Source organism: Copadichromis virginalis, linkage group LG11 (genome assembly GCF_057382275.1).
Source record: "Copadichromis virginalis isolate Kocher_CV1m ecotype Utaka linkage group LG11, C_Virginalis_male_GT1.1, whole genome shotgun sequence".
Taxonomy (NCBI): domain Eukaryota; kingdom Metazoa; phylum Chordata; class Actinopteri; order Cichliformes; family Cichlidae; genus Copadichromis; species Copadichromis virginalis.
The window spans coordinates 26,362,856-26,377,059 of NC_140628.1; the positions used below are offsets into that span (position 1 = coordinate 26,362,856).

Sequence of the window (14,204 nt, forward strand, 5' to 3'; positions counted from 1 at the left end):
AATAAACACATTTATGTTGTTTATTTTATGACAATCATGCCCGTGGATCAGGTATATTTGCTGGAATGTGCAAATTTGCGAGGTGTTTACAAAAGTGGACTGTACCATAAGAGCACAGGGGTGTCGTGATCAATTTCTCGGATATTTTCAGATTATATTTCTACGTAATGATACACAAAGTAAAGATGTTTAATCGTTTGAAGTGTAATCGTAAAATGAGATTTAAATAAAGCCCCACAAATGCACAAAATGATCGGTTTTCCAACACCTAAAATTGGTTTCTTCCGTCATTCTCCGCAGTCTGCAGTGGATATGGCGTCACTGAAAAGTGTACGAGTCGAGAAACTTCATCCATGTAAATAACGCCAATAAGAAAGCTGTGTGAGAAGCTTTACGCAGCAAAACATACTGCATAGCTTTCTTTATATATAAATATATTAATCGTTTTGTTTGTTTTTTTAAACTATGCCCCGGAAAAAGCCATTTAGCAACAAACAAAAGAAGAAACAGCTACAAGTCAAACGGGAGAGAAAGAGAGGTAACAGTATTTTGCCGTTAGCATGCTAGGCTTAGCAGTTTGCTAACGGTCCGTGCTCCATTGCTGAGTTTAACTGCAATGACTCTTTGTGTCTGCATGTTGTCGGGGGTTCTTAAGTTGATTATCAAATCACTCATTTAGCCCGTAAATCGAGGCCAGTGCTCGTTTCCGCTAGCAGTCATAAGAAGCAGTGTGGTATAACTTTGCCTTCGGAGTGGGCAAGTACGTGAAAATTAGCGCACAGACTTGCGTTAAATGTGTTAAATAATGCAAAGTCGTGTGTTTTTTGTTTAACCATAGAAACTACTAGAGACAGAGCCACTTTAACAGAGGTCTTGGACCGTGGTGCTATCAATAGGTCAATTTATTACCACTAATAGCATACTGGGTTTAAGATTTTCCATGTGCTGTCTATGTTTCAAGTAATAATAAGTCGGCGTGACAAGTAACGTGATTTAGTATCCATCAAGGACGCCATAAAATGTGACATAACTTGTCAAAACTAGGCATGTTCCAACTAGGCGCTTCCTGAAAAATCCTGCCTTTCCTTTAGGTGTTGCTGAGTCCACTTAAAGCGTGATTAACAAGAAAAGTATTAGTTTTCATAGCAATGTTTATACTCAAGTGCTTACTGTAACCAGTAAACCCTTTAAGACATGCACTGAAAGTCTTTTCTACCAAGGTCAGGTCATCCACACAGGGTAGTCAATGAATTCTGCAGTGCAGGACAACATTATGGATTTATTGTACCCTCCATTAAAAAATCAAGAGGTCAGGATAGTTGAATGTGAATTTCATAAACATTATCATGTTCCAATTAATTTATGCCTGGAAGCATTTAACATTTCCACCAAAATGAACCAATAAACCTGTTAATAAGCACAGTATTTAAGCAGCAGATAAGTTAAAAGAAAATTTCTTGGTATTGGTTTGTGATCTTCCAGGTGACACAGGCTCTGGGCCAAGCAGTCGCAATGCCAGTGTGGAGCGAGGAGGAGAGCGGCAGTCAGATACCTCAGACAGCGAGACCACTGATATTAGAAGAATAAATCAGCAGCCCTTCAACAGAGAAGGACGATATGACCCTAACAGGTGAGTTGTAAGAGTACAGCACTGTAAATGATTTCAGATTCTTGTTCTGTAAAACTGAGCGAAATCCAACAGCCTGTGCTTGAAGTCGCACATAAAAAAGATGCTTAAGTAGGAAGCAGCTGCATTTTGATAACTAATTGGAGGTTTAGAAGATCATGCAGAAAATAAGATAAATTCACATGTGTTGAATTTTACAAAAATAATGTAATTTGTGTTGGACATGATTTGCAGTCAAAATGTAATTAACGCTTATAATCTCATTCCAGTTATAAAAATAAAAATTCTACAACACTTAGAAGAATACAACAATAAGAAGGGTTTTTAATTTCACGATTTTAACTGCTGGACACAAACTGTCTCATGCTTCAAGTCCATTCTTAATATTCACTGTAGAATTGAAGCTTTAACACCCCCTTTTTATGCTGATTACTCAATCAGGATCGGTTTCCAGGTCAAATGGTCAGTAAACAAAGAGAAAATTCAAATTGTTGAATTTGTTGCCTTTACGTACACACATCAAAAGTATTTAAAAGCCACTGACACTCAGCAGAAGCTGTTCAGTCATGGAAGCCCATGTCACGAAGCCCCTCATACACATTTATGCCAGAGGAGGTTTTGAACACTGCAATGAATGGGTCAGCAGAACGTCGGTGACTTTTACGCACTCAGCACTAAGCGAGCCCATTCTGTTACTTTACTTTGTCTGCCACTTTGTGGCTTAGTTGCCGTGGTTCCTAAACCCTTTCACTTTGCAATAATACCACCTACAGTTGATTGTGGAATATCTAGGAGGGAAGAAATTTCCCAGACTGACTTGTTGTAATAGTGGCATCCTTTATGGTACTATGCTCGAATTCGTTGAGCCCTTTATAACAACATATTCTCTTAAAAATGTTCGTAAAGATGGACTACATGGTTTGGTGATCAATTTGCCTGTACTGAAAACACCTTAATTCAAAATTAAGAGGTGTGCCCAATACTTTTGTCTATACAGTCTTTTTCTTTGTTTAATTTTTTAAATTATTATAAATATCCAACAGTAAATATACAACAAATTAGAAAGTGAAGATACCACAAGAGAGAAGGGAAAAAGGAAACAAGTAGAGAGTGATCTTCTAATCCTAAATTAGGTTAAAATAAATTAGGTCTGTAGGACGTTACATAGTTGACCTGTTTTTTCCCCCCAGTATAAATCAATGCTCATATAATGTATTTGTAAATAATGTGGTTCAACCTTTCAAATGTAGGAAAAAGAAGAAGGCACATTTTTCACTGGATAGGGGCTTTCATCATTAATTTGTCATAACAGCAGACAGTCATACAAAGGATCAACAGGGGGTTTTCTCATTTTTTAGGTTCCGACTGCACTTTGAGAAAGAGGGTAAAGAGGAAGTGGAGAAGAGGAAGAAGCTGGCCAGGGAAAAGGTGCTGCAGCAAGTCTCGGACAAAGAACTTGAGGTTGACATCAATGACATCTACCCCTCAGAGAAAGGTCTGATTCATTTTGGTGTTAATCCTTTCTTCATCCTAAAATAAACCAAACGTGAGCAGAGTAGGCTAATGGAGTGGGTCACTGCTTGACACACTAACACTTGATTATTCACTGCCAGGCCTTGGTTTCCCACGACGGCCGTCCTGGAATTATGAGATGACACGGGAGAGCCTGCTGAGGAAAGAGGAGAAATCGTACAGAGACTACCTGGATGACTTGCACTCCAGAAACCCACCTGGCTCTCTCAGCCACTTTGAGCACAATCTGGAGGTAACTAAGTAAAGGAGTTTGTTTTTACTGTAGAAGTGCCACTGCACAATAATGAACTGTAAAAAGTTTTGATATTTATGGGGGGTTTTTTCACCAGCATTTGTGGTGAGTTTTGCAGGTCAAATTCTGTTTTAAAAGTTCCAGGAGTGCATTTGCTGCCTAAACTAACTCAGGCTGAAGTGCTGATTTTTAGGAGAACCTTTGTACTATGAAGTTGCTTTTATTGTCGCTGAGCACTTAATCAGATGTTAATCTCAATTATTATGGCTTCCGATGATTATGAAAGCAAAATAATGGGCATAGAAAACAACTTTGTGCACTTTCACCCCTACGTAAAAGCTCAAACTCATGCACTTTTTACTGTAGCTGGAGCCAAGGCAATTAAAAGAGAGCTAGTTAATTTAGTTACCAGGCTCTATCTAAAAGAAGTAAATATCTCTGTAGGTGAAACTGTGGAAGGATTATGGCTTTTGGGACTAACAGATGCCCTTGTGAGGCCCCACCTCCCCGTGAATCTGTGTTCAACACCACCATCACATTTTAATTTATTTATTTATTTTCATAATTTAGTTATTAATTAATTTTCATAAGTCTTAAAGCTAAATAAATTATGGTCATTAAGTTAATGACTATTGAGGTTAACTAATTTAATTTAATTAAGGAGTGATCCTTCAAAAGACATGAATTGAATTCATTAAAGAACTGATTTTGAATTAGAAATTATTTGGCCATTAGACTCAGACGAAGCTACAAAACAGTATGAATCAGAATCTGAAAAGGCAGAATGACAGAGGAGATTTAAGCACACAGAACTGAGGCTGGTTTGTAGAAGGTGTGCATGAACATGGTTGGACCTGAGTGATAACAACATAATTAAGTTTGACAGCACCGCTAAGCAGAAGAATAGCTAGTATCCCAGTGACCCAGGATTGCAGGCAGATGAGTGAACACAGATCTGTCTTATTGAACATATGCATAAGCTTAAATATAATATTAAGCCTAAATAATTATGATTCTATCTTCACGGGGCTTTAGTTTATATAAATGTAATGCTTGTGTTCAGTCTAACGACCTTTGTCCAGAATCCAACAAGTCAAAACACCCTCCACTTTTTCAGATGAATCATCACACGCCACACCACTGTGGTTAAACTTCGTCATTTTCACACTGATCCAGGGCTAGTGACTAATTTAATGAAATTCTCTGCTGTGCCACTGTGCATTCATGCGTGTCTTTTCTCAATATCGGTCTTCATTTTGCAGTCATGGAGCCATTTTAGTAATGTGGTAACTGCTTTTTGGGGGGCAGAACACTTCTGCAAAAAGTATGTGTTCTTGAATCATTCCTGACTCTTTGAGAACAGATGAAACATGAAGTATTGCTGCTTGTTAACACATTTTTAGGTAAGCTGACGATTACCCAGCAGACCTGCTGTGCCATATTTGTCTTAAAGGCATAAATGTTCAAGCTGTTATCCAGCATGTGGCTCCAGGACTTACCACAGACTCATTATATCATTTCTTAGCTCAGGATGTTGTAGGGATCACAAAGAGTTATAGAACATAGCTTTGTATTGTCTGATATTTCCCACTGGTAGAAGCACCATTATATCTTCCTTGCATGCTGTGTTATTGTTCAGTTTTGCTCCAAGTATGAAACCGATAACAATATTGTTCAAAACCACAAGCCCTGCAGATCATTTAATTTCATCGTGGGGGTTCTGGAGCCATATCACAGCAGAAGCAGGGCTGGTGTAATAGGTGATCCTCAGTAGTCTGAAATTGTCTGTTTATTTTTTTTTTGTTTTTTAAATGGAAGTCAGGATAATAGAAAAATATAATTTAGATTAAAACGCTGATTGAACATGTTGTTTTTCCCGGATAGGTTGATTACATTAGACTTTAAATGATGTTATCTTAAACCTGCAACTTATTTTTTTTTTTTAATATTAATAGAAACATCAGAAAGCTGTCTGTCATTTCGACAAATATAAACACTGAGGGTGGTCTTTGGACAGTACATGGTAAAGTGGTTAGCGCAATCACCTCAGAGGTTCAAACCTCCCTGAGGTCTTTCTGTGTGGTGTTTGCATGTGAAACCAGCTTCTCAGTTTGTAAAATATACCGTACTGCAGTGTAAAGAATATGACGGTGTAGGAAGCACTATTTGAAATCTAAGTTTTAAGCTCTGGGACTCATTTTTTGGTTTAAATGGTGTTGGTTATTCCAGTTTCCATAGTGGAAGTTGATTAAGTTAATGTTGCCTTTTTAAGCACTGTAGCTGGTTTTACTGCCCTTCACTCTTATTTCAGGGGAAAAGCATAAAGCTGCTTTGTGTGGTTTTGACTGTGCAATGACCACATGTGTCACATGGTGATTATTTTTATACTCCTTCCTCTCATAATTATGCACCCTCCTCTGTCATTATTGTGATAGAGATTAAATGCTGTTAAATACAGGTCACTAACACTGACATGTTAAAATGACAGGTAATAAACCTGAAACTTGTTTGTTTTTTTGTACTCTTCTGGCTCTCTGAAAGCAGTAAAACAAGTTGAAAAGAACTTTAAGAAAATAGTTTTGCATTGAACCAAACCAATGAAAGTTTGGTTCATTTAATTCTCTGCAGCAACTAAATTCACATTATCACCCTTCTGTTTTAAGAGTTCGCCACTGTCGCTTGCTGTTGTAGGGCTTTTGAATTGAATGTGTTCCAAGTTGCTGTGTCACAGCGGTAATTTTTAAAGAGTATACTCCTTCCTTCACAACTGCTACACATGTGGCAGTTATGAAGCATCATTCAATTGCAGAGTGAATGTTTAGGCCACCTGGGAAATTTAGGTCCAATATTCAGTCCCTGTTCTTGGTTCCCAAATGAAGTCTCTGCAAATTAACGAAACATCTGGCTCTTGAGCTGCTAAATGCTCCACCATGTTCACCAGCTAGTTAATAATTACATTGGTCTGCTGTTTGTCAGCTGTGGAGGTCTGGTGCATTGTGTTATTTAGAGCTTTTTCTCTGAAAACAGCTGCCCACTGCAGCTGAACCTGCTGAACAGTTGTGGGTCAAGCAGCTAATCAGCTTGAAACTCGGTATCCATCTGCGCAGGTCAGAGCAGAGCTTTCTATTTGTTAAATAACTCTCTTTATGTACACCGTTACAAGCAACCACTCTGACTTTGTCTTTGGGTTTTTGTATTTGTGTGTAGTCACTTGGAAAATGTTCGAGTAGTTTCTAACACATCCTCAAGTTGAGTAAAAAAGGAACTAGTGGATTTGTTTTATTTACAGTATTAAACCTCATTCTTTTCCCCCCATTTGCTTTCTTTCTTTTAGACGTGGAGGCAGCTTTGGAGAGTCTTGGAGATGTCGGATGTGATTCTTCTCATTGTTGACATCAGGCATCCGGTAGGTAGAGGTGGTCTCCACTAGATGGAGACACAGTCAAAAGTTATTGTTTATCTGTTTGTTTACCTGATGCATTTTATCCTGAAAGCAGGTTTTGTTAGAGAGAGCCTCGAATGGGAACAGAGGGCGCTGAGTAGATAGCAAGATTTCTATACAGCTATTACTACCTGTAGGTGCACGCTGGCAGACGACAAGAAAAGATATAAATTAGAAAATTATCTCATGCTGCTTTGGCATCAAACGCATATTGTCATTTTACCCACTTTTTAGATGTAAAATTGAGTTTCCTGAGTTGCACCAAAACTGTCTGCTGGTTATTTGAGAAGAAAATAAATGACCGTATTTTATATGTGAATAAATTTGACCCTTCATTCGTCTCTTCAGTTTATCAGAAATTTCACTGGAACATTTTATCAGCATCTCATTAAATTGTATAGATGCTGTGACCTTGCTGATGAAGTGAGCTGAATTCAGTTACTGCTGTGTTCAGTGTGTGTCTGTGTGATCTGCTCCTGAAGATTCAAGTCAATTCAGTTTTATTTATATAACACCAGTTCACAGCAACGTCCTTTCCAAGGTGCTTTATATTTTAAGGAAAATATATTTCCATATTGGAGAGAGAAAATCTCACTAATCAGATGCTCTCCTACCAAGAACTTGGTAGCAGTAGGGAGGAAGAACTCCCTTTTAAAATGAAGAGATCTCCATCAGAACAAGGAGCACTGAGAAGATAAAACACAAATCTATTGGAAATAGAAAACAAAAGTTAATGGCATCAGTAGTGGCCCATAAATGAGGAGAGGAGAGGTGAGGTGCATCACGGGACGCCTGAGCTTATAGCAGCAGATCTGATTGTTCAAGGTCACCTGATCCAAACTTAACTATGAGCTTTGTCAAAGAAGAAATCTTAAAAGTAGAGTTTTGTCTGACTCCCAAACCAAAACTGGAAGCTGGTTCCACAGGAGAGGGGTGAGAAACTCAAGGTATCACAAGTAAGCCTGCACTCTTAAGCTCTTTTTGCATCAGTACCTACTCATTTTCCATTTCAACTGGATACCACCTAATGTGCGTGGGACCGTTATAGCAATGGAGCCGACTGTCCTGTGACGTCATTTGTATGCGACACAAACGCTACAATGAAGGTGGAAGTTAAGGTGGTGTTATACCTGCTGCTCGGTCTGTGGCTTTATGTCAGACTCGGGGACCACAGTGTTGTTTCCATGTAGCTGTTTCCCTCGTTGCTGGGTTTCAAAAACAGCAGTTTTTGAAAGGAGGAAACTCTCATGGGTCATGCATGCAGTCTGTTGATGTCACATTTTCAGATTGCCTCAGATTGCTTGGAACCCCAGTGGAGAAGCTACTAAAATGTACCCTGTACCAGGTACTATCATCTAATGGAAAACCTTGAAAAACATGTCAAGTCGAGTCAACCTGACCTGAGTTGGTATTAATGGAAAAAATGGTATTAGATCATAGTGTTTTATTGGGCCAAGGTAGTATGATGGGGTTTGATCAATCCAGCCTAGAAGTAACAAACACATGAACTAGTTTTTAGCGTTACTCTAAGAATGTTTCTAAACACTTTATAAACATCGGAATTCACATTAAAAATAAAACCTAGTTCCGTGCTTCTGGCATGGTTACATTTCCCTTTTAATGCAAATTTAAAAACGGTACACTTATACTTGTTTCTATTTATAATGATTCAATCTAATGGGTTATTTTTTTTAAAAGGCAGTAGTTGTTATGGAATGCCTTTATCACCTCTTGAGTGGACTACTGCAACTCCCTGTATATGGGATTACCCGGTTCCATTCACTCTCATTTGCAGATGGTTCAGCATGCAGCTACTTTTAACTATCAACAAAGAAAACAGAGCAGATCCACACTGGTCAGCTCAGCGGCACTAGCTACCTGTAAAGGTTTTCATTAATTATTTGTTTTCAAAGCCCTCCATGGATTAGCTCTGCGATACACTGCAGGTCTTTAGCTCAGTATTTTGCCTCCAGGTCAGTGAGGTCATTGTTCCAACAGCTTCTCTCAGTGCCCTCTTCTCGCCTAAAAACCAAAGGTTTTTGATGTACATAAGGTGTACCTATTTTCTGTTGGATTTGGTTAAGTGTGAGCTCCATCATTGTTTTGTCAAACTACCTATGAATGTTTCTATTGCTCTTGACTTGACCTGTATACCACCCAGGTGCTGCAGTTCCCTCCAGACTTGTACCACTACATCACTGGAGAGCTACAGAAGCATGTGGTCCTGGTATTGAACAAAGCCGACCTGTGTCCTCCACCACTGGTAATCGCTTGGAAACACTACATGGCCTCCCAGTTCCCCCACCTGGAAATAGTTTGCTTCACCTCACACCGTGGCCAGCCATACAGCACAGGTGAGGAGAGGGAGAGCCGATGGGGGGGAGGGGGTTAGAGAGAGAAGAAATACATGAAAAATAAAGTCAGACAGACAAACCTGTCACTTATTGAACTTATTTCAGCACAGTGTAATCAGAATAACCTGCTGTGTGTCTGTCCAGCCCCTGTAGTGACTGCAATAACTGTTGTACTTTTCTGTTCTGTTCTGACTCACAGTCCTCCAGAAGAAGAGGATGAGGAGAAAGGCTGACTGGAGTCAGGCTGGAGGTCCTTTAGATATCCTAAAGTCTTGCCAGGAGATCACATCAGGGAGAGGTAGGAGAAAAAGTCATTTCACTGTTCTTCTTTTATAATAATAATTAATACATTAAGTTATACACACGATGAATTTAAGCAGCTTTTCATTCAAAATGTTATTGATCATCTTTTTGTTTTTTGTTGCTTTGTTGTTTTGTCAGTTGACCTCTCCAGCTGGGAGCAGAAGATTCAGAGAGATGCCGTTTCTGAGCGGCTGGACGGAGAACGGACAGATGAAGGAGCAGAGTCTGTCTTGGTGGAGCATCAAAGTGATAGTGCTTTGGAGATGAGCAGTCCATCACAGGAGCTCTACAAAGATGGTGTACTTACATTGGGCTGCATAGGTAATCATTTTCTCAGAGAACAACAATCTTTGGCCAGAATCAATGAACATTTTCTTTTTAATTATAGCAAAACAGGTTCTTGTTAAGAAACTTGGAAAGTATATCTTAGTATTTTCTCCAGATATTGCTTTTTTGGTAAGAAATTAGAATAGTTTTTTCAGATAGGAAAAAAAGTACCTCAAATCCATGCTTATCTGGGAACACAGTATTATTTCACTTTTATCTGATTAGGAAAGAACATTGTCTTACCAGTCCACAACAATATAATTCGATTTTCAGATTAAAAACTAGAGGACAAATAGGTTTAGCCTGAAGGCCATAGAAAGGAAGTCATGGTATGTCTGTTATGTGTATCTTGATTATAATCGAGTGTACCATTAGTAGATCGGCCAATCTCAATATGCAGCCTCCTTAGGCTAATAGTTTAGCTTGTAAAGTGACCTAGTTTGTCTCCAGACCTCAGTCCTGTAGAAAATCTGTGAGGAAGCTGAAGCTTCATTTTCCAAGCAGCAGCCAAGAAAACTGTACTTTCTGTAAAGAGCAGTGGGCTACTATTCCTCCTGAGATGTGTCTAAACCCAGTGACCAACTACAAGAAACGTCTTACGGCTGTGATCATCAACAAGAGTTCCAGCCAAGTACTAACTAATGTTTTGCTTGGGGATCAAATATGTATTTCACTCAGTGACTTGCAAATCAATTTATAACTTTTATGTTATATTTTATGTTATGTTATTTGGTTGATATTTTTATCTTCGTCAAAATGAAAATACTAGAAAAATTAGACAGAGTTTATTTCTTTTCTTTAAGCAAATATCCATAAAATAGGGTGTCAAATAATGATTTCCTCCACAGTACCTTCTCACATTGTTATTGTTAATGGTCAGTCTTGCTCGTAACTTTAGAATTCTCCATCTAGATCTTTGGACGTGTCTGTGAGCGTCACAAGGTCATAGCTGTAGGTGCTCCCTCATGCAGAAGAAGTTACTTGTGTGAATTCCTCTCAGCAAAGTGAGAAATGTCGGTAGAAATATTGGCCGACTGCAAAACTGTGGCTGAAATGATGGTGGTAATTTCAGTGTCTAGTGTGGCAGAAGAGGGAGGGTTCAGCCTTCAGAATAAAATACAACAAGAAAAGTTGTCAGGGAAAATATTGGCTCTGCAGCAACCTCCCATGATGCATTTCATTGCGCTCAACCGAGCACCCAGCAGGTCATTTGAGTTCATATTTGCCTGTTATAGGCACAGTGTTTTTATTCCTCTGCTTCTTGTAACAGATTCTGTATGTGGGTGTGTGTTTGTGTGTGTGTGTGTTTGTGTGTGTGTTTGTGTGTATATTGTTAAATCAAAGTGTGCATATTGGAGCTTATCTAAATTATCTCTTCGCAAAGTTAATTGAAAAAAAAAACAACAACAAAAAACACCTGCTCGATCTGCTTCTTGTGGTGTTGATGTGCGAAGTGACCGTACAGTTGGTGTTTCTATCTTTTAATAAAAGACATTGCGTCATGCACTTAAAACATGCACCTCACTCTCATTAAACATTAAGAAGTTTTTACAAACTTCCTTTTTTGAATCTAGTGTTCCTGACTGAATGTAGTTATTGGCATCTGAATATAAATTCACAAACAGTGACTCTTAAAAAGAATTTATAGAGCTTGAATACTGTTACATATGAGTGCCTTTGTAACCTCTCTTTGTTTTCCAGGTTTTCCCAATGTTGGTAAATCTTCAGTTATAAACAGCCTGGTGGGAAGGAAGGTGGTAAGCGTGTCTCGAACCCCAGGTCACACCAAATACTTCCAGACTTACTACCTCACTCCGACAGTCAAGCTCTGTGACTGCCCCGGGCTGGTCTTCCCCTCCCGTGTCAATAAACAGTTACAGGTACAAGTTCACTGTTGTGTACTCCAGAGTAAATGTGACTTTCACTTTACTTGCCCGATTGGATGCGGTAGAAACATAATTGTATTGAGTTGCACGCTCTCCAGGAGTATTTTGTGTGACTGTCGCTTTCATTTTTAAATAGCTCTTAGTTGCTATCTTGCTGTTACCAAAGGTAATTTCTGACCTGTCTTTATTTTGTTCGAGAATTTCTTCCTCTTGTTTTTATCTTTAAATGAATTTTCTATAGATTCTGGCAGGCATCTACCCAGTGTCTCAGCTACAAGAACCTTACAGCTCAGTGGGTTATCTGTGTGAGAGGACCCCCTTCCTTTCCATACTGAAGCTCAAACATCCCAGTCTGCAGGAAAATGAAAGAAACCAGGAGTCTGAGGAGCCCAGCTGGACCGCCTGGGATGTGTGCGAGGGTAAGGTGGTAGTTAGCGTCACAGCATCTGAGTTGTTGTGGTCGTTGATAGTTTGGAAACTTCAATACTCTAAAATATTGAGAGGATAAATGGCAAGCTTCCTTTAATGCAAGTCACAGATCTTTATTGATTCTAAAATAACAAAATCAGTACAATTCAAAGGAGAGCCAATCCCCTGCTGCAGGGCCACTGCCATTATTTGCTCTCTCTTGTCAACACAGCCCTGTAGTAAAAATCCGCCAACAATGCACTGGTCCATTTATCAAGTCGAATTGAACAAAGTCAATTTTTTATGTAGCACATTTAATCACAACAAATGCTGACTAAAGTGCTGCTCAACGTCACGAAAATAAAAATGAGTCAATAAAACAATTAGAAAACAAATACTGACGTGCCCTAGCTGTCTGTGGCACCCCAGGCACATTGTTTAGACTAAACATGTACATCACAAATATAAACTCTGGCCTTTAAACGGGCTTTGTTATTTACTCAGACAGCTAGATGTCCATGTCACTCAGGCAGTATTAGTTGGGCTGTTCTCAGCTGTGGATTCGGTGCTCTAACAACCATGTACAGTAGCAGGGTGGTGTTTTAGTAAAGCACTCAAAATAAACTACAACAGCCTCATTCATGATAATGAAAGAACGAGTCAGGCAGTTTTGTGGTGTTTCTAATATTATCAGTACAACAAGTTGTGCACAGGAATAGGCAGACGTGATATTTTGGATACACAGACATTATTACCAGTAGGAAAATAAATATAGACTGTGCTCTTTTAATTATACCTTCATTTGATAGATTGTCACCAATTTATGCTTCCTTCTTTCAGCTTGGGCGGAGAGAAGAGGCTACAAGACAGCGAAAGCAGCTCGCAACGACGTGTACCGTGCAGCCAATAGCCTCCTTAGATTGGCGATTGATGGCAGATTGTGCCTCTGCCTCAGACCGCCCGGGTACAGCTGCTTGAGAGGTAAGAGAAGGCCCTCTGTGTCTCTTCATTTCAACTCTGAGACTATTCGAAAAGTTAAAATGCCAGGTGGGTGGAATTAATTTATTTTGGGGATTATTTATGGTCTGCAGAGCACTGGGAAAATCACCCAGACTTGCCAGAGATTATGGCTCTTCAAGGAAGAGCAACAGAGGAAGAAGGAACCGCAGAGAGGGACGATGAGGAGGATGGCGAGTCCAGCACCGAGCCAGAGGAAGAGAGAGACAGGGATGCGGACGATGACGAGGACGGAGATGGGGACGATGAAGATGAGGGGTTCGGGCACCCGAGACGAAGCGACGATAAGCCATCTGGCTTTACGGTCAACATGTACAACGTCCTTCGGGAAAATGAGTGCGAGTGATAACAGAAGGAGACGCAAGGAAGAAATAACCTGTTCCTCTGCTCTGACTTTTACCCATCTGCCCCAGTCCACTCTTCGTTCCTTGTTTCCCATAGACCTGCATTCCTCCTCGTTTTTTTTGTTGCACCTCCGCCTCCTCGTGTCATTACCTTCTCTGTACATTAACATGCTCGATTCTAATCCATTCATATAAAGCATATTCCATGCTGTGCCTCTGCTCTGCTTCTTCTTCCTTGAAGCCTTTGTTTTTTAAAATGGAGCTTTTAGGAATGGGTTTGGTTTGACTTGAGCTTCACACATTGCATGTAGTTCTCAGAGACAAAATGAAGTAACTTCCCTCAGCCTGGAATGATCAATCTCTTCATAAATGAGTGACCTCACAGCTGAGATGCCAAAGTTTGGAAAAGTATGATGAAACAAATCAAATGCACTGTTGATATGATGTCATTCACTGAAGCAGCCATTTGGCTCTCAGAGCAGCTGGAGATTAAAAGAACACAACTCTAAATCCTCTTCATTGACCACAGCGTGTCTCAACTTTGAGTAGAGGGTGTGGGAGGGTACGTGGGAAATGTTAGGCTGTATAACTAGAACTAATAAAGTAAACATTTCACGCACAGTTACTGCTATTATGAGTCAGAGATAATTTATCTGATCTGAATTTACATTATTCTGCGTCAGAGAGTGATGTGGGTTTTTTGGGGGTAGTGGTGGGTGTTTACACTCCTG

General features: G+C 39.6%; 1 protein-coding gene across 1 annotated transcript; it reads left to right on the forward strand.

Annotated features, from left to right (window-relative positions):
- The first annotated feature begins 302 nt into the window (after positions 1 to 302).
- On the forward strand, positions 303 to 13,686 carry gnl1 (G protein nucleolar 1). The gene is made up of 12 exons (XM_085471694.1): positions 303 to 538; positions 1,483 to 1,630; positions 2,986 to 3,122; positions 3,241 to 3,392; positions 6,727 to 6,798; positions 8,996 to 9,188; positions 9,388 to 9,486; positions 9,630 to 9,812; positions 11,520 to 11,698; positions 11,946 to 12,123; positions 12,953 to 13,093; positions 13,204 to 13,686. The coding sequence occupies exons 1-12, from the start codon at positions 466 to 468 to the stop codon at positions 13,473 to 13,475; spliced, it is 1,827 nt and encodes a 608-aa protein (XP_085327820.1). The 5' UTR covers positions 303 to 465; the 3' UTR covers positions 13,476 to 13,686.
- Positions 13,687 to 14,204: the final 518 nt, after the last annotated feature.